The sequence below is a fragment of the Hermetia illucens genome, chromosome 3 (assembly GCF_905115235.1).
Source record: "Hermetia illucens chromosome 3, iHerIll2.2.curated.20191125, whole genome shotgun sequence".
In the NCBI taxonomy this organism is placed as follows: domain Eukaryota; kingdom Metazoa; phylum Arthropoda; class Insecta; order Diptera; family Stratiomyidae; genus Hermetia; species Hermetia illucens.
The window spans coordinates 44,837,527-44,858,656 of record NC_051851.1 but is presented as its reverse complement, the minus strand read 5'-3'; the positions used below and the strand labels follow the sequence as shown (position 1 = coordinate 44,858,656).

The window sequence follows — 21,130 nt, the reverse complement described above, 5'->3', positions numbered from 1 at the left end:
AAAATCAAGAGTCTGCCACTATATGATGCCTAGGCTCCGAAGTACCTTCCATACCAATATCTGTTCAAATAAATTTAATAACAGTACATCACTCTAGTTTTTAGTAGTTGGCAGGAAAACTTCATCCTTGAATAACAAAATGTAGGCTACGAAATAGAGCATGATCCTACCTAATTTGGTGAAAATAACACTATTACTAACAAAGTTATAATAGGTCATGCCTGTCGTTTCTGTGCAAATTCAAGGCTTTGTCTGTCAGTATCACTTGAAAGTGAATATTTTTACATATATGCATATATTATGTGCTATGAACTAATGGGACAAATGCACACTCAAATATCTTTAGAAAAGAAATACACAAAACCTTTAATTCCTGAAGCGTCTAGCTTCCGGTTTCCCGATTTGTTTCACTTCGGTATCAATCACTTCTTTCTGAATTTTATTTCAAATTCAAAGTTTTGTCATTATTCCATCTAAGTGACTTTGATATACAAATTACCCAAAATTTGATGAATGCTATATTATGTATATAAGGCATATACCATAGACTTTGTTTTCCTATAGATGACACATTTCTCAAAGACTGTAACATTATGCCTTTGCCAAATTTGGTATCCTTAATTTTTTAATCTTGATTATTACTAATCACTATGAGCTATGGCCCGTTTATTGTTAGGCCCGGTAGCGTTCGATTTGGTACCCGGCGACTTCTCGTGTTTCCATTTCCAAATATTTATTCCTAATGAAATTGTGATTAGTCTAAAAATCTTTAATATGGAGTACAACCACCTTTCCGCTTATCATCATCAACGGCGCAACAACCGGTATCCGGTCTAGGAACTCCAGACATCCCGGTTTTGCGCCGAGGCCCACCAATTCGATATCCCTAAAAGCTGTCTGGCGTCCTGACCTATGCCATCGCTCCATCTTAGGCAGGGTCTGCCTCGTCTTCTTTTTCTACCATAGATATTGCCCTTATAGACTTTCCGGGTGGGATCATCCTCATCCATACAGATTAAGTGACCCGCCCACCGTAACCTATTGAGCCGGATTTTATCCACAACCGGACGGTCATGGTATCGCTCATAGATTTCGTCATTGTGTAGGCTACGGAATCGTCCATCCTCATGTAGGGGGCCAAAAATTCTTCGGAGGATTCTTCTCTCGAACGCGGCCAAGAGTTCGCAATTTTTCTTGCTAAGAACCCAAGTTTCCGAGGAATACTCGTACATGAGGACTGGCAAGATCATAGTCTTGTACAGTAAGAGCTTTGACCCTATGGTGAGACGTTTCGAGCGGAACAGTCTTTGTAAGCTGAAATAGGCTCTGTTGGCTGACAACAACCGTGCGCGGATTTCATCGTCGTGGCTGTTATCGGTTGTGATTTTCGACCCTAGGTAAGAGAAATTGTCAACGGTCTCAAAGTTGTATTCTCCTATCTTTATTCTTCCTGTTTGACTAGTGCGGTTTGATGTTGTTGGTTGATTCATCTTCGGTGCTGATGTTGCCACCATATATTTTGTCTTACCTTCATTGATCTGCGCCCAAGATCTCGCGCCGCCTGCTCGATCTGAATGAAGGCAGTTTGTACGTCTTCCGCTTATAACCGAGTTATTTCGTTTAAATTATTTCCAGTTGGGACCTTCTACTTCAAATATATGGTTGTCATTTACCCCTTAGCGAAACATAAGTCTGTGCGCCTTCGTTAAGGGGCGAAAGGATCACAAAGTTGATTTAAAAAAGAAAAATTTCCATCAAGCTTGTAAAAAATATTGTCAAAAAATTGATGTTTTGAGTTATAGACAATTGAATCTCTGTGACCGTCATTAAGAAGACGAAAATCTAAACCCAGACTGCTACTCAAAAATCGGAGAATTCGTCATAGAATGAAGTAAAAGGATGCTTTTTGATATGCATCAACTGCTGGTGAGTTGCTTTATGGAGTTAGAATCGACTTTTCTGTATAATTAAAAAAAAATCGTTTCTTCATTTTATAAGTCCAAGACAATAGAATTGCGATGCCCTTCATAACTCGGTGCTGGATCGTCTGAAATCAAACTCAACTCTTGAAGTGAAAACTGAGATTTTTGTGAAAAAAAATTGAAAGATTTATTATTTCAAAATAAAAAATCGCAACGAATTTATAAAAAAAAGGTCTCTTGCGTTACCTCGTTCAAAATTTCAAAAGTTTCGGTGCACGAACCTTGAAAACGAGAGTTGTAGAAAAACGCCTTAAAATTTTGAACACTAAACACATTTTAATGATACGTTCATAAGCGAGTTTAATCTCTCTTTCCAAATCCAGAGCCAGTTGGCTAAAGTACATGACTCGATGATAGAGTAAACAGATGTGGTCAGTGTCTCGAGGGGTTTGAGGAAAGATATCATAATTCATTGAAGTCCTTGACGTTCTCCGGAGAAGACAGCATGAAGAATGTCACTAAACTCTGTGCACTGTTTCAAAATAATCCACAGGGTGTTGATAGCGGGAACTCAGCCTGTTCTCTATCGATCAAGCTTTCGAAATCTTCCTTGATGATATATAGGTTTATTTTAACTATTATCTTTACAAGAATCCACTCATTAACCTTAGACCTGCATCGAAAAATCTTAACGGAGAACTTTCATTGGCTTTTCCCCCATGGCCAAATTGAAAAAAACACGTTCCCTTTTTGATACATATAGAGAAGGAGTAACTCATTTAAAACACCAGGTAAGTACCGATAATATAAGTCAAAATGCAAAAGTTTACACTAAAGTCAATACAAATTCAAAATATTAACAATTACCACGGACACATAAACTGTATTAAAGTTAGAAGTTAGCCTCTGGTGAAATAAACAAGAAAGGTACAGGAGAGTTAAAGGTTCTTTAAAAATTAAATATAAAGCATACAATCGGATAAAAGAAAGCATGATCATCATCATCATCATCAACGGCGCAACAACCGGCATTAGGTCTAGGCCTGCCTTAATAAGGAACTCCAGATATCCCGGTTTTGCGCCGAGGTCCACCAATTCGATATCCCTAAAAGCTGTCTGGCGTCCTGACCTACGCCATCGCTCCATCTTAGGCAGGGTCTGCCTCGTCTTCTTTTTCTTCTATAGATATTGCCCTTATAGACTTTCCGGGTGGGATCATCCTCATCCATACGGATTAAGTGACCTGCCCACCGTAACCTATTGAGCCGGATTTTATCCACAACCGGACGGTCATTGTATCGCTCATAGATTTCGTCATTGTGTAGGCTACGGAATCGGCCATCGTCATGTAGGGGACCAAAAATTCTTCGGAGGATTCTTCTCTTGAACGCGGCCAAGAGTTCGCAATTTTTCTTGCTAAGAACCCAAGTTTCCGAGGAATACATGAGGAATTCGGAACAGTTTTTTAAGCTAAAATAGCTCTGTTGGCTGACAACAACCATGCGCGGATTTCATCGTCGTAGCTGTTATCGGTTGTGATTTTCGACCCTAGATAGGAGAAATTGTCAACGGTCTCGAAGTTGTATTCTCCTATCCTTATTCTTCTTCCTGTTTAACCAGTGCGGTTTGATGTTGTTGGTTCGTTCGTCTTCGGTGCTGACGTTGTCACCATATATTCTGTCCTGCCTTCATTGATCTCTCGCAGTGAGTGCCGCCTGCTCGATCTGGATGAAGGCAGTTTGTACGTCTCGGGTGGTTCTTCCCATGATGTCGATATCGTCAGCATAGGCCAGTCGTTGGGTGGACTTAAAGAGGATCGTACCTCTTGCATTTACATCAGCATCACGGATCACTTTCTCGAGGGCCAGGTTAAAGAGGACGCATGATAGCGCATCGCCTTGTCGTAGACAGTTGTTGATGTCGAATGGTCTTGAGAGTGATCCTCCTGCTTTTATCTGGCCTCGTACATTGGTCAGAGTCAGCCTAGTCACTCTTATTAGTTTCGTTGGGATCGCCTCCATATTTAACTAATTCGGCTGTAATTCCATCGGCTCCTGGCGACTTATAATTTCTAAGTGGATGAATTGCACGGACTGTTTCTCCTAAACTTGGTAGTGGCGGTATAAGGAGGTCCCGACAACCTCCAACTCGCCGATGTTCTGGTTGTTCAGTATCTCATCAAAGTACTCAACCCATTGCTCTAATATGCCCATTCTGTCGGAAATCAGATTTCCCTCTTTGTCTCGGCAGGATGAGCATCGAGGTGTATAAGGCGTCATCCTGCTGACTTGTTGGTAAAACTTTCGCGCCTGGAGCGGTTGCTCCCTGTTCTTTTCTAGTTCACAGACTTGTTGGTTCTCCCAGGATTCATTTTTCCGTCTGTGAAGTCGCTTCTCCGCTCGGCGGAGTTCGTGATAAGTCTCTGCGCATGCCCGCGTTCTTTGAGAATGCAACATTACTCGCTATGCGGCATTCTTCCGTTCCGTCGCTAGTTCAAATTCATCGTCAAACCAGCCATTCCGACTCCTTTTGCGGCTGGGGTCAAGTATGTTTGTGGCCGTATCAATGACGACGTTCTTCAGGTGGTTGTGAAGATCATTTGTTTGTGCTTCATCTCCAGGATCTCTGTTGACTGCGACTATTGCGGCATCCATTTCCCTCTTATAGGTGTCGCGGAGGGAGGAGATTCTAGGTGGTATTGTTATTCGAGCTCGGAGCACTATGCCAACGAGATAGTGATCCGAGTCTATGTTGGCCCCCTATATGTTCTGACATTCATCAAGGCTGAGAGGTGGCGGCGTTCGATTAACACGTGGTCAATTTGGTTGAAAGTGGTCCCGTCTGGAGAGGCCCATGTATGTTTGTGAACCGCTTTCCGCGCAAACCAGGTACTTCCAACAACCATTTCGTGTGATCCTGGTAATTGAATAATCCGCAGTCCCTTATCGTTTGTATAACAGCAGGTTTCATTTTTTAGCTGACTAAGAAACCTACTCCGAGCACATGGTTTACTGGATGGCCACTGTAATATATGGTGTAGTGGCTCTTCTCCAGGAAACCGGTCCCTGTCCAGCGCATCTCCTGTAACGCTGTTATATCAGCCCTATATTGGGACAGGGTATCGGCTAGCTGCTTATCAGCTTTATCTCTGTACAGGGAGCGCACGTTCCATGAGAAAATGCGCAAATCATTATTCCATTGTCGTTGCCGGGTTCGTCGTTGTATAATCCGTCCAGTCCGAGGCTCCTGTTGTGGCTTCGTAACATGTTGTTTTTCGTATAGGATTGTCAGCCCTACCCAACCCCCAACCTGGAGGACCAATTGGTACAATTTGTTCCGTTTTTAGGCTCGGGAGACTCGTCTTCATCCTTCTCCGTCTGCAGCTTTTCGTTAAAAAAGAGCTTCCAGCGGTCACCACGTGGAGGTGGAGATAGGGTTTGGTAGTAGAGCTGCTGGTGTTGGTTCAGCAGGCATTTCACAGGTTTTATGCTCCATCGTGGGTACCAATCCACGTTTCGCCCCGGGACCTATACTACCCTTTGACCACAAAGAAAGCATAATAGGATACATAAGGTGAGGAAAACTTCAGCCTGTTCTCTATCGATCAAACTTTCGAACTCTTCCTTGACGCTTTTCAAGTTTATTTTAATTATTACCTTTATAACAGCAGGGAGCAAGCAGATAAGTCTCCAATTGTCACACTCAAGACGGATGACTTTCTTTAAAATCTTAATTGTCGTCCGCTTCTTCCACTCTCTGGGAAACGTCTCAGCTTCCCATGATCTCGCACGAGTGGAAGTAGTCGATCTGCAGAAACTTTACTACGTTTTAGTGCATAATATTATATAACGAATCTCCAATATCAGATCACTAAGGTGCTAATATTCGCTACCCAGGCAAATGTATACATTTCAATGTAAAAAATTCGTATTTTAGTGGTTTCTTAGAAAAAAATATATGGAAGAGCTCGATGGGAATGTTCATGATTGATGGCCCCATTCATATCAGAACATGTAAAAGGCCTTACAAGAAGAAATAATTAAAGTGATTGCTCATTTACCCAAATCATTTTAAAGTTCTTGTTTCCCAGGATTTTTGTTCAAAATATTTTAATATTTAGATGTTTTAATAATAGTGTATTAATATTTATTTTCGTTTTTGTTTTTTATAATGGTGTGTTAAAATGGTTTTATTTATTATATTATTAAAATAATTAAATCTTGTCTTCACACATTTTAAATATATTGAGTTTTGTTTTCGCGCGTTTTGGGCTGGGGGAAGTAATAGATTATGAAATGAGTAGACATTTTTGCGAGGGCAGAGAAATCTTGTCTATTTATTTATTTCAGTGCATTCTGAACAAGACGGCAAGAATTATAAATAAGATATGAAATAAATCATCGGAGAGTTATAATGGGGATAACGGGAGGTATGTAGAAGGATCAAGCAACCTTGGGGCCAGAGATCCTCCATAGGCCCCAAGCCACAAGACTCTAGATGATCATTGTAAAATTTAATGTCTCCCTAATCGTTATTCTATAATATTTAATCCTTGTACAATTTATTTATTTGTTTGGATGTGTATTTTAAAAGCCATATGAAAAATTAATAATTTTCTAAGTGTTTAGTGATGTCTCCCCTCGATTTAATTAGCAAAGTGATCTATATGTCATTGACATCATCTCAATAGCAGAAACCTGAGACTTATAGGTGATGTTTTATTTATTCTTTTTATCTTTGCGACTTTTAACTTTATAAAATTATTAATCCTAAATAGGGAAGTTATCAAATACTCCTTACTCCTGAGGAAAATAATAATTCTGCCTAGCTTATAATCGAGATGTAGTCTATACTACCACTAGAAGATTTGATATAATAATACTTCCATATTCATTAAATTTACAATAAACAATATAAACTTGCTTGACCGTTGAATTGTTTACGAACGTACTTTACTATACCTCATAAGAAGCTGCTCGGCTTACTTATGGATTTCACCGCCATATTCAATTAACAGAACTGACGGGGTTTATACCCGCATATACGTACATACATATATATATGTTTATATACCTATATGAAAGGTTTTACATTTAATCTTCTAAAGAATTCATGAAAGAATAATTATGCAAAATATTCGTGTACGACCTAAAAATTCAACAATTTCGCCACAAGAGTAACATCAAGAACCTGGACCAAGTTAGATTCGTTGCAGTAACATCAGAGTTACTGTTTTAGTTCTTCCTTAGTAAGTGAAGTGTGCACATATGGATCTCTGATAATTCTTCCAAAATGAAGAACCTTTGCTTATTATCTTTGAGTGCTGTTTTATATACAATTTTATTCACGACCCAATTGTTGACGATTAGTGGACAATTCACTTATGATCAAGAAGCAGATTTACACTTAGGATCGGAATGTAAAAATGAGGTGAATCTCACGGGTGTTTGCACTAAAGCATCTAATTGTCCCAGAGTTAAATTGAATGTATCCGCTTCCAAAATTTGTTCTTTCAATGGCACAGAAGCGATAGTGTGCTGCATTCGAACTAGCCATTTGGGTAAGGTTGTAAATTCACTTTCTAATTACTAATGAATAACATAGAATTTTACATTCAATATATGTATGATAGTATATTTATAACCGCAAGTAAGACCGTTGATTGTTACAGACGAAATCTTTTATTACGCATTGAACATGACTAGAGATACTACCAGTTACCAGGTCAATAAACAAACGCGACAAACAAGTTGGGCTCATTTACGAAAAAAATAAGATAACATGGTGTGACGTATATTTCATTAGCAAAGATATATTTATGTACATTGCTATGGTGAACGACTTTGGTTTAAGGTTTAAATTCAGGACTGACTGTATCTTTATTTGTTTACCCGGCTACCTTCCGCATGCAATTTATTCCGAAGACTAGTTCAATCTTTAATGAAATCACGATTGATAAGATAGTGAGATATTTTCCAAAGTTATAATCGTTGCTTTCACTGTCATTAAGGACACTTCAGCCTATCACATATTTTCTATTCAGACTCACTCACACTCCTTCCTTTTAAGATCTTTGAAAGCAGCAGCCTTTTTGGGGTTTCCGGTTTGTTCATTAGAATATTGTCATCTTGGGAGATGGGCGATCTATTCTGGATTCGATTAAACTTCAATAGATATTCATAAAAAGAGAAGCTGTTCTATTGATTTCACATAGGAGTATGTACATGTATCGCCTGACTTAGTTTCATGGACACTTCATTTTATTCTTAGAATAAAAGCTGGTTTAAGAAATGCTCTTCGTTTCTACTTACGCATTATGTATATGTACATATATGGTTCCTACAGACCCCTACATGGGTCATGATGCATCAACAACCTATTCGTTTCTTCTAACAAGTGATAAGAGTTAAGGTGGGTGTTGAGGCTGGGCATGTAAGCTAGGAGCGACTGTTAAAAAAATATCGTTCTGTAGTAACTGGTGTGAACGTGTAAAACCATTTTGAATAATAAAGCGTTTGCAGTGAGATTAATGCTTTAACTGTTTTTCTAGACACTATACCGATGATTCACACTAAAGTAGTATTGAAGAGTTTGGTATATTTGAATTATAAATCACCTTATCGTTCCCTATGGTTGCGAAAATGCGGAAATGATTAGTACACTCAATTCTTACATGCAGTAGACTTTTTTGGCCATGGAGTTGTGCTTAGATGGGCTAAAAAGATATTTAACGGTGCTCTTTGCATGGTTAAAATCTTTGTTAATATGACAAAACTCCACCTCGGACACCACCTTGTCGTGACGGGGAAGCCTTAAACTACAAGGTGAATGGTAAGAGGAGAAACGTCATAGTTGCCTCTGCTTAATTGCCCTATGATTCGTTTTTGCTGCCCTATGATTCTTTGCATCCTTCGCGGACGCAAGAACTAAGGGATCTGGTAGTGTGTGCAGAACCAAGTGGCTTTGAACTCTTAATAAGTTGTGATGCGAACTTCAGAATATTTGTTGGTGCAGTAGCAAATGCAATCCTAGAGAAGAGAAGCCGCTGAGCTGATCTGATGACCGCGAACGTAGAGTGCGCCCCTGGAGCCAAGAGGAAGTTATGTAATTGACCTAACTATTCCCGCTTCAAAGTTTCTAATGTTGAAACTGGCAAGTGCTAGATAAAGTCTCACTGTCAGATCATGATTACTTAGAATTTAGTCCGACTATTGCAAGCGAACAGTCTGTAATACAAAGGCGGACAAAGTCCAATGAACTTCTTCGTGACAAAATGGAGCCCCCTACGCGGCTAAGGACTCCTTTGGCGATAGGAAATCAATTGGAAGCTCTGAATCGTAAACTTTTAGAGTGCTTTGAAGAGGCTTGTCTTATTTCCCGAGACCATCCCGGTTCCATGAAGGAATCGAGAACTACAAAGACTGAATCAAGAACTGCAAAGACTCAAGAAATCAACCAGACGACTTCTAAATTGTGCTTGCAAAAGCAATAAGGATGAAAACTAATTAAACTTCTGGAATTCACAACGTGAATAGAAGAGGCTCGTTAATCGTTCGAAATGAGCCTCCTTTGGAGCATACTGTGAGGAACTGGAAGGTGAAAGAGAGACTTCCAGGCTGTGCAGAGTCCTTAATAAGGATGAGTCGGCCAAGTTGGACTACCTTAGAAAACCGAATGATACTTTCACAAACTGCAGAGTTGAGTCTATATAGACTCTCTTGGAATACACCACCCGGGAGGACAGTTCTCAGCAGTGCGAGGAAGAAAATTGGCGATTTCTACAAACCTTTCAACACAAAGGTGTTGCAAGGGTAATTGGGACACTGCGAGAGTGGTTGTTACCAATGAAAAGGCGAGAGTTGCTATACTAGCATTTGATTACCTCAAAGCACCTGGCATGGATGGCACCTACTCAGACTTGCTAAACGAGGGTGTAGAGCACTTAGAGTAACTTCTAAGAAATATTTTTTGAAGGTGTCTTGCTCTGGGCTACGTGCCTTCCTCTTGGCAGAAGGTGAAGGTAGTCTTCATACCTAAGCGAGGGAAGATGATCCAAAAAAACTTCAGGCAAATCAGCTTATCATCATTTTCGTTTAAAAGTCTACAGAGCTAGTTGAGCGCGAGAAGGCGCTAGGGTCGCACCCACTAAATGAAAACCAACGTGCTCACCAACTTGGAAAGCCCTGTGAGTCTGCTCTTCACTCTTTGGTTCCGAAGATCATCATCATCAACGTCGCAACAACCGGTTTTGCGCCGAGGTCCAATTCGATATCCCTCAAAATTGTCTGGCGACCTAACCTACGCCATCGCTCTATCTCAGGCAGGGTCTACCTCGTCTTCTTTTTCTACTCTTATAGCCCCTCCCCGCTGGATCGTCCTCATCCATACGATTCAAGTGATCTGCCCACCGCAGCCTGTTGAGCCGGATTTTATCTACAATCTGTCGGTCGTGGTATCGCTCATAGACTTTGTCGTTATGTAGGCTACGGAATCGTCCATCCTCATGTAGCGGGCCAAAAATTCTTCGGAGGATTCTTGTCTCGAACGCGGCCAAGAGTTTCTTTTGACTAAAAACCCAGGTCTCCCAGGAATACATAAGGACTAGCAAGATCATAGTCTTGTACAGTAAGAGCTTTGATCCTATGGTGAGCGAAACAGTTTTTGTAAGCTGAAATAGGCTCTGTTGGCTGCCAACAACCGTGTACGAATTCCATCGTCATAGCTGTTATGGGTTGTAATTTTCACAACACCTAGATAGGAGAAATGTTCAAAGGTCTCAAAGTTGTAGTCTCCTATGCTTATTTTTTCGTTTGACCAGTGCGATTCGATGTTGTTCATTCTTTGGTTTTTGGTGCTGACGTTGCCACCATGTACTTCGTCTTGCTTTTATTAATGTGCAGCCCGAGATCTCGCGCCGCCTTGTCGATCTGGATGAAGGTAGACTGTACATCTCGGGCTGTTCTTCCCATAATGTCAATATTGTTAGCATAGGTCAACAGTTGGGTGGACTTGAAAAGGATGGTGCCTTTCGCATTTACCTCGGCATCGCCAATCTTTTTCTCCAGGGCCAGGTTGAAGAGAACGCATAATAGGGCATCCCCTTGTCTTGGACCATTGTTGATTGTGAATGGTATCGAGAGTGATCCTGTTCCTTTTATCTGGCCTTAGTCAGGGTCTGCCTAGTCAGTCTTATTACTTACGTCGGAGTACCGAATTCACTCATACCCATGTACAGTTTTACCCTGGCTATGCTATCTTGATGAACACCGACAGAGACACGAAGCGGTTTTGATATACTCGCCACACTTCGAACGTTATTTTCTTTTCTTTTCTTCATGGTATTTGACAGCAACTGGATCGAAAGGACTACCTTTCTTTTTGCACATTGGAACTGTGGTACTTTCTTGCCGGATGGAGTTCTACTTTCCTCAATAACCCGATAAAAAAATTCACTGAGCCACAGTTTTGGGTCCCTTCGCTTTCGAGAGTTCAGATGCGATGTCGTCAAGTCCCGTTCGTTTTCCCAATTTCATGTATTTTATTGCTTCCTCGATTTCAGTCACGCTGTCCGGTGGAATGGCTCCAAATGTCCAACTGCTTCTGGAAGTGGAGAATGAACAAATTCTTCCGTTGAAATCTGTTCGAAATATTCACGCTATCTATCCGTCGCGGCTCGTCGATCGGTAAGCAAAATACAAAATACAAATAATGATAAATTAACGCATCAGAAGTGTTCGAAATGCACACGGGATGCATTTTGGTCGGGTTTTGACAACTCGATGCAGATCTCTCTTGCCTTCCCGAGTGTCCAGTTTATCGTATAGATCTTTGTTATGAACCGCTTGGGTAACAGCGATCGCTTTTTTTGCTTCCCGGTTCGTACAAATTTGCCAACTGACGAACGTTTTACTGTCAAGATACTTGTGGTAGAGGTGCTTTTTTCACGAACCTTTATTTCAGCATCGTCATTCCAATGCTAGGTATCTTGGTTGATGAACCGCTTACGCGGCTGGGTAAACCCGAAGGTTTGTGTGGATCATGTCTTTAACTTGGTTCCAAGATCCTTCCACATTCATAACTGTTGGTAATCGCGTAAGTGAGATCATTCCTTGTTTCTTCTCAGCAAAACAACACCATTTAATGCGTCTTTTTGCTTCCATGACACTTACTGCCGTCTGCCTTTCCACCCACATGACCATTAAGGCCGCCTGCAATGATGATCTAGCCTTCAGCAGGCACGTTACATATTTTCACAACGAGAAGTTTCCAGAAGGCATCCTTTTCGGCATCAGGTCAACTAGTCTGTAGTGCGTACGCGGTGAAGAAGTGAATAGTGCAATCAGTTGATATAATCATCAGCCGGTCATAAAATCGTTCGAATTCTTTAATGGCATCAGAGAAATCCTCAGGGGTAGAAAGGCCAACACCATAATGAATGTATGGGCTACCATAGTAGAGAAGGCATTTTGATCGCCTTCACGTTCTATCTTGCAGCTTTCGGTACCAAACCATCGGTGGAGGACCTTTAGAAAGTGATTTAGAAACCATTTGCTGAAATTAGCGTGTCTGTCTGCCTGTGCCTCTCATTTGTTTTTATTCTTTTTTCCAGAGGAGGATTCTTCGTGGAACCGCACTGCTCCATAGAACGGTGCGCGGTTTCTTACTTTAATGAAAGTCAACAATAATTGTTGGCACAACAATCCAATCGGGTCAGGGCCTTGAAGTGTATTAGAGCACTTCATTCAAGATTATAATGGTACACTACAGTACACTGTAGAAGACAATGTGATCAGCAATGCGCTCGCTTGAGATTATTATCTTGATTTGACTTAGGTACTCATTCACAGCTGAGTTGACTGGTATCAAAATCCACAATAAAAGTTAGCTCAGACCTCTTAAAAAAATATTCATTAAGTTGACCCCAACGTTTCACCAAGTTGCCTCGGGTTGTAGAGTTTCTTTATTAACGGGGATAGTAACTAAAGCATCGGGCACAATAATTCTTTAAGGACGCGCTGGGAATTTCCCTTAACAGAATAACTAAAGCGTCCAAGCCTTCTTAACTTTTTTTCCCTATATAGATATTAAGTGGATCGGATTATGGTGTTAATCGCATCCCAACTCTACGTACTTGATTTTCCGATGCCACCGTTCGTTCCGGCAGAAGTATTCATTTTCATCTGAATATGATGCGATCGTCGTATAGATCACTATACCACAAGAGGTGTTGCTCCTCTTAGTAGATCACCGCATCACACTAGTTCAAATCATACAAGTGAAAACGGTCAAAAAAATTTATTCTGAGAGCCATTGAGATTTTCAAGTTGTTTTTCATTCAGCAGATTCCAATGCAATTAGTTCACACTTCTTTAACAGGTACCTCACGGCCATTCACAAAAAAGCATACCTATTAAAATATGTATAGACATTTTTCAAAGAGATACCCTAAGATTTACCAAATTTAAAATATATTTATATTTAGATGCTTAAAACTTTTACAAAAACATTATGTATGTCTCTAGTGTGTTATAACTACCTATTCTGGAAAGGAAAAATACACGAAATCCCAAAGCAACAATTCTTCATAGCTGGAATACTAGCAAAGCCACGTCAGTACCCGCATATGGTAATGGTTTTCTCTCTTTGCATCTTAGTATTAATATAAAATCTTCTTTTAAGGCTGCAATTGGATGGAAAGAAGATGGTGAAGATATTAGCTGGAGATGTGGTGGAAGTTTGATATCGCGCAATTTTTTGTTAACAGCAGCTCATTGCTCGACTTCTAGGAAGTATATCACATCAGCATATCCCACACTATCACTTTTGTCAAGAAATGGGGTTCACATTTTTTTCCAGAATTCCACCAAATATCGTTAGAGCAGGAGTTGTGAACTTGGTAAAACCAGAGGAGAGAGATCCTGTCGATTTCGACATTGAGCGTATTATTGTACATCCGGGATACAAAGCTCCATCGACATACCACGATATAGCCCTCTTTGAAATCAAACCAGTTACCACGTAAGTAATGTGCTTGATTGAATAACTAGTAAATATCATATGTATAATATGCAACAGAAGCCTTATCTAGCTTATCCTAAAACTTGAATTCAATAATGTTCACGGACAGAGACGGTATGACGCTGTGACAGTTAAGACTCGCAAGATGTTTGAAACTTTTGAAACTTCTTAAGAAAAGTCTCTTTTTGGCAATCCACCGTAAAGTTGGTAGCCTTATAAATTACGCCGCCGTTAATTATTGATTCAACTTGGATCAACTTAAATCAAAACAAGTCCGAAAACCGGAGGCTGGACGCTTCAGGTATGAAAGGTTTCGTGTTTCTTTATACGAGGAATTTTAATTGAACGACAGTTGCACTTACATAAAAATTTAAAATTCAATTGCGCAGCATTTTTCTATAACCATTTACACAAATAATTTGCTATGCAAAGTACTCTATCGTTTACAGTTATCTAAACATTGTTAGTAAATGTGGAGGAAAATTATAGTAATTCTAGTAATTAACGCCCCCCTCCTTAAATTCGATGTAGAAAGATGTAACTCACTGTATCCGTGAGGATTCACAGTTCCCACCTTTCCACCAAATTTGGTGTCAATCGCTATAACGGCTTCCGAAAAAAATGCATGTGACGAATTTAATAAGGTTTTGTTTGGTACGTGGTGGAGCTAACCCGAATGGTGGTATAAAGGCTTTGTGTTCATCTCTAATAAGAAACTTTTTATGCACGCTAGAATGGGTAAATTGCGCTAATATGGTAATATGCTATTATTAACTTAATTTGGGCAGATATCGCAATTGAGTGTGTTTTGAGGCCTAGATTTTATATAGATGCATTGTGACTTTTTGCAGATTTTCCGGTTGAATAGCTTTTGGGAAAGAGACCTGTTTCTCATTTTGAAGCGCATATTTTGAGTCTTCAAATAAGATCAGCCCCCGTTCATAACTTACTTTATTGTGGTATCGATGAATTGACATATAATGATGTCATCATACACGCCTCTGAGTGCAGTTGATTCATATCAAATGGAAAACTTCCACCTTCTACAACTTTTCCAATAGTAGTTGGATTTCCATCAACTTTCCAACTTCGCAGAATTATGCCCTATATTGATCCTTATACTGTTGTCAAATTCTGCACTTCCAGAATGAATTTAAGTGGCGTTTTCGGCTAAATTGGTAAAATAAGGTAATATACCGTTATTAATTTTAATTGTCCAAATATCTGAACGGAATGAATTTTAAGACCTAGATAGATTTCATACAGATACACCATTGTGATCGTTTTCAAAGTTTTCTGTTTTTGGGGCTCACGTTTTGGGCCCCTTCTGCATGGGGAGCTAGCTTGAAAATGTCACCACTTTATTGCGTACGCATATTATCGTAAGTCTTCCTGCAGCTTAACCGCTAACAATACCGACGAAAGGAATTAATGGCCTCTCTTTCGTTCAGTCCAGTATGCGCAGACGCGGAGAGTGGAATGCTTAAGCGGGTTGGTTTCATGTAGCTCCGAGATGCCTATAATTCACTCTCCAGCTTCCTAATACCTCCGCAGCCGAATATGGTACAGAAGCCAGTGTTTAGGTATGTTTTCATACATCTCCTCCCCAGACAAATCCAATGAAGGAATCGATGGTTTAATGGGTGTATTAGGATCAATTGACTAAAAAGAACGGAAAAGTTGACTGACGGTTTCGTCCAGGGTAAAGGCAACTCATCAGACGCTGCCTCACCTCTGCCCTGGGAGCAGCGTGACCGAAAGTAACGACAGATAGTAAAGGCTTCACTTTTTTCTTTTTTAAGGTTTTGTGTAAAACAAAACCTTATTAAAATCGATTCAGGGTCTGTCTGTCTGTCTGTCACACCCATTTTTCTCCAAAACGGCTGAACCGATCCGAACGAAATTTGGTGGGCAGATGGGAACTATGAAATCCCACGCATACAGCGAGTGGCATAAATTTAGGTGGAGTTTAAAGGGGGGCTCCCCATACATGCAAAGGGGGGATTCAAAAATTTTTTTCACCGGATATAGTTGTGTAGGGTATCAAATGAAAGGTCTCGATTTGTACTTTCCGAAACTGACATTAGTTTCGGCATAAATTGCAAAGTGCGTGAGTAAGGATTCAAAATGTACGCACTTGAAGTGAGACAGGACTCATTTTCGGAAACTGCCCAACCTAAAAATCCGAAAAAAATCAGGTTGGTGCGCCTAGATGAAATCTAGGCCTCAAAATATGTCCCATTCCGATATCTGCTCAAATAAACTTACTAATAGTATATTACTACTTTTTAGAAATTTACTCAAAAACTCCCCTTATGTTTATTCTAGGACCTCCAAATTTTGTACCAGCATAGAGAACAATATTTCCTATATACTTGCTAAATTTCGTCGAAATTTGGCAAACCAAAGTTATAGCAGTTCAAACTTAGCAATTTCCCTTGAATTTACCCGGAATAATTGACATTCGCGTGGAATATTAAAGTCACATTTATGAAGAATCTATTTATCTGCAGCCCTTTTCAAGGTTTTGTGTAAAACACTTATGTGAAATCTAATCTTGGAGAGATGTCCCATTCCGGTATCTGCTCAAAAAATTTACTAATAGTATATTATCAACTTTTAGAAATAGACTAAAAAACTCCCCTTAAGTTCATCCTAAGTGTACTAAATTTTGCACCGACATAGAGGACAGCCTCGTTCATACACATGCATGAAAATCCAACTATTAGTGGGAAAGTTATAGCAGTTCAAACTTATCAATTTCGTGCTAATTAACAGCATTCTAAGCCATACAAATAAGATGCTGACGTCATAATTAACGATAATTGAAATTCGAGTGAAATATTAAAATTCCATTGAAGAAGAATCTAATTCTCCCTAGCCCTTTTTTAAGGTTTTGTGTAAACACAAAACCTTATTAAAATCGGTTTACTGTCTGTCTGTCGGTCTGTCTGTCTGTCTGTCTGTCTGTCTGTCCGTCACACGCATTTTTCTCGGAGACGGTTATAGCGATTGACACCAAATTTGGTAGAAAGGTGGGAACAGTGAACGCTCACGCATACAGTGAATTACATCCTGTTACGTCGAATTTAAGGGGAGGTCCCCATACATGCAAAAGGGGGGTGTAAAATTTTTTTTCATCAAATATAGTCATGTGGGGTATCAAATTAAAGGTCTCGATTAGTACTTTTCAAAGCCGACCTTAGTTTTGATATTCGTTAGAAGGGTGGGGAGCGCCGGGGGTTGAAAGTGATCACTTCTTTAAGGGGGCCATTCTCAGAAACTACCAAACCGAAAAATCTGAAAAAATCAGGAGGCTGGCACTATATGGTGCCTGGGCTCCGAAATACCTTCCATGCCGATATCTGTTTAAATAAAGTTAATAATAGTATATTACTACAATTTTTTTTAAGTGGTTAGAAACCCCCCTTAAGTTCATCCTAGTACCATGAAATTTTGCAATGATATAGGCTATAACATAGAGCATGATCTTACCAAGTTTGGTGGAAATTGCACTATTACTAACAAAGTTATAATACCTCAAATTTGTTGCTTCTTTGAAAATTGAAGACTATGAATGTCAATATCACCCGAAAGTGGATACTCTCACATAATATATGGATATATCACGTGCTACGTACTAAGAAATACACAAAACCTTTCGTACCTGAAGCGTCCAGCTTCCGGTTTCCCGACTTGTTTATATTTGATGTTGGTTAAATTGTTTTCATTCGCTAATAATATTAAACTGAGTGCGTGAAGCGTATGAGGTTGACCATTATCAACACAAGGCTTTCCATCAAATGATTTATTTAAATCGCTTTCTAGAAAATAGAGGGCAATGGAATTTTTAGCTATATTACACGGAGTTGTCGTGCACTCGTCGCTCCTCACATCTTTTTCTTTTTCTTCAGCCTTCAGTTCACAAGCGGGGTCGGCTCGTGATGATCGGTTTCGTCATTTTATTTTATCAAATGCCTGATCAGGATGTAATCGCGATACCTTTAAATCCCCATCCAGCGTATCAAGCCACCGTTGTTTTGGCCGACTTTTTGGTTGCTTACCATTGCTTTCGATGTTCTGATCAATACTGGTTGTTGAATTCTCGTTAGCGTGAACTACGTGACCACACCATCGAAAACGCCTCTCTTGCAGTTTTTCCACGATCGATGCAAACCCATATCGATCGCGAATATTCTCATTTCAGACGTAATCGAAACGTGTCACGCCACCAGTGCAATGCAACATGTTCGTCCCCATTACCGCAAGACGCCGTTCATTACCCTTTATAGTCGGGCAACACTCAGAACTATAGAGAGTGGCAGACGGACGACATTGCAGTAAATTTTAGATTTGGGACGTGCGCTGATACGTCGATCACAAAGAACACCAGTTGGGGAATGCCACTTCATCCAGGTTGCATTAATGCGTGAAACAATTTCTTTAGGCAGTTCTCCATTGGCTGATAGCGTTGACTCGAGATTTTTAAATCGCTGAGTTCTGGAAATGGCAGTAACCTGCCCTTCGAGTTACTTAAATCGCTCAGTTCTGGCAATGGCAGTAACCTGCCCAGAACTGAACGATTTCAATATCTCGGATCAATGCTATAAGCCAATGGAGAACTACGTTATGCTCCTCACATAGGGAAACACAAAACCTTTTATACCTGGAGCGTCAAGCTTCCGGTTTCCCGACTTGTTCTATTTTGAAATCTTGGGTGCTTAACTCAAAAAAGAGGACGGACGACATTGTGGTAAATTTCGGATTTGAGATGTTCGTTGATACGTTGATCACAAAGAACATCAGTTGTGGAACGCCATTTTATCCAGGTTGCGTTAATGCTGACAGCGTATTTAAATCGATGATTGTGCTCGTTTCTTGGGGATCGGTCGTCAAATATTCAGTTTTATTCAGGTTCAATCTGAGACCGTGTTGCATGAGGCGATCATTCCATTTTTGGACAAGTTGCTCGAGATCATTTTTGCTGTTAGATACTAGGAAAACATCATCTGCATAAAGCAGTGTATAGTACGCTGGACACTGGATGTCCCGTGTGACGATGTCCATAACAAGAACAAAGAGGAGTAGTGAGAGGGCGCTTCCTTAATAAACACCAACAGAGACCCAAAGCAGTTTTGATACACCCACCACACTTCAACCTTAACTTTTCGGATCGTGGTAAAGCAATTAATAAACCCAGCGAAGTGTGTATTGTGTCAGTAGTTTCACAGTTCTTGACGAATCCGGCTTGATTCACGGTTATTTCAACGGTTCCGCGAATACTAATATTGTCAAGAATGCTTTCAAAAATCTTCATGATATGGGGTAGTAATCGGATCGGACGGTAACTTGAACATTCTGCTAGACTACCTTTACTTTCCATATTGGAGCTGTGGTACTTTCCTGCCAATCAGATGTGTTCTACCTTCCTGAATAACCCGATGAAAGAATTCACTGAGCCACAGTGTTGGGTCCCAGCTCTTCTCTTTCCAGAGTGCAGATGCGATGTCTTCAGGTTCTATGGTTTTCCCCAATTTCATTCGTTTTATTACCTCCTCTACTTCAGTTGCGCTGGCAGTTTATCGTAAAGATTTTTGTAATAGTCCGCTCGGGTGACAGCGATCGCTTTTTTGCTTCTCGGTTGGCATTCTTATAAATTTGCCAATTGGCCAGCATTTTATCGTCGAGAAATTTCTAGTAGGCGTTTCTTTTCACGGACCTTCATTTCAACATCGTCATTCCAAAGCCAAGTATCTCGGTTGATGTACCGCTTACCCGATTTGGTGAACCCGAGGGTTGCAGAGGTCGCTTTGTGGATCGTGTATTTAGTTTGGTTCCACATTCGTAATGGTTGGTAATCGCGTAAGTGAGATAATTTCTCCTTTCTTTTCGTGAAATCGCTACCATTTAATACGCGCCGGGCCATTGCGTTTTTCTCGCTATTTTATCGATGGCTGGATTCGCAAGTCGGCAATCAACGGCCGATGTTGAGATGCAACGGTCTCATAGGGAACGGCTTTGCAATCAGTGACGGTGATATAATGTCAATGTCTTATGAGAATATAGTCGATTTGCGTTTTACTATTCCCACTATAAAAGGCAGATGAGACAATCATTTGATGAACCATCGAATCATAAGTATGAGGTCATAGGTGTTCGCAAAATCGATTATACGCTCACCACCCTAATTGCGCGTTCCAAACTCTTGTTACCGTCTGCGTTTTCAACCACATGACCATTCAGGTCCCCTGCAATGATGATATAGTCACCAGCAGGCACGTTGCAGGTCTTTGTATCGAGAAGTTTCCAGAAGGCATCTTTCTCGACGTCAGGTCGACCAGTCTGTGGTGCGTATGCGGTGGAGAAGTGAATAGTGGGATCAGCTGATACTACAATAGTGCGCTTCATCAACTAGTCATCAAATCGTTCCATTTCTTTAATGCCGTCACCCTCTGAGATGGCAATGCCAACACCTTATTCAGATAGTGGGCTACCAAAACAAAGAAGTTTACAGTCTCCCGAGGGTTGCAGAGGCCGCTTTGTGGATCGTGTCTTCCATTTGGTTGATTAGCACCTGTTACCGTCTGCTTTTTCACCTACATGATCATTAAGGTCGCCGGCAATGATGGTATAGTCGTCAGCAGGCACATGACAATTCTTTTCATCGATAAGTTGCCAGATGCCATCTTTCTCAGCATCAGGTCGACCTGTTTGTGGTGCGTACGCGGTGGAGAAGTGAATAGAGCGATCAGTCGAGTTATATGGTAAAAATACAGGTATTATATTATACATAAATAAGGTTTAATCCTTGCAAGTAATTAAAGTCAAATTAAGATTGAAATTAACAGATAAAAGAGGGATATATCCAACTCTATAGTCCACTTTTAGATATTTTAACTGTTTTAAGATGAGTTCACTTATTTTCAGTTTTGATGATTTAAAACCAATTTGTCTATGGCCGTCGAAACAAATAATTGGTTCAGATTTATTAGGAATGGGCTTTGGTACAAGGAGCTTTGGAGGACCGCAGGCAAATGAACTTTACGTTGGACCTTTAAACTATGTGCCACAAGATCAATGTCAAATTGCCTTCGCTTCTAGGCAGAGTGAAGACCTATCAAATGGGATCATTGAGGGTCAAATGTGTGCACGGGATCGGGAAAATGAACGAGATACATGTCAGGTATGAA

General features: G+C 40.3%; 1 protein-coding gene across 2 annotated transcripts in view; it reads left to right on the top strand.

Annotated features, from left to right (window-relative positions):
* Positions 1 to 7,129: 7,129 nt before the first annotated feature.
* The window catches only part of LOC119651848 (serine protease snake-like), a 29,869-nt gene continuing 15,868 nt past the window's right edge, over positions 7,130 to 21,130 (top strand). Inside the window, exons 1-5 of one of the 2 annotated variants that reach the window (XM_038055647.1) lie at positions 7,136 to 7,482; positions 13,445 to 13,548; positions 13,602 to 13,711; positions 13,779 to 13,940; positions 20,868 to 21,123. In XM_038055647.1, the coding sequence (XP_037911575.1) occupies positions 7,215 to 7,482; positions 13,445 to 13,548; positions 13,602 to 13,711; positions 13,779 to 13,940; positions 20,868 to 21,123 (900 nt within the window). In that variant the 5' untranslated portion in view covers positions 7,136 to 7,214. Of the gene's footprint in view, positions 7,483 to 13,444; positions 13,549 to 13,601; positions 13,712 to 13,778; positions 13,941 to 20,867; positions 21,124 to 21,130 lie in introns of both variants that reach the window. The other variant, XM_038055649.1, reaches the window with a different exon arrangement.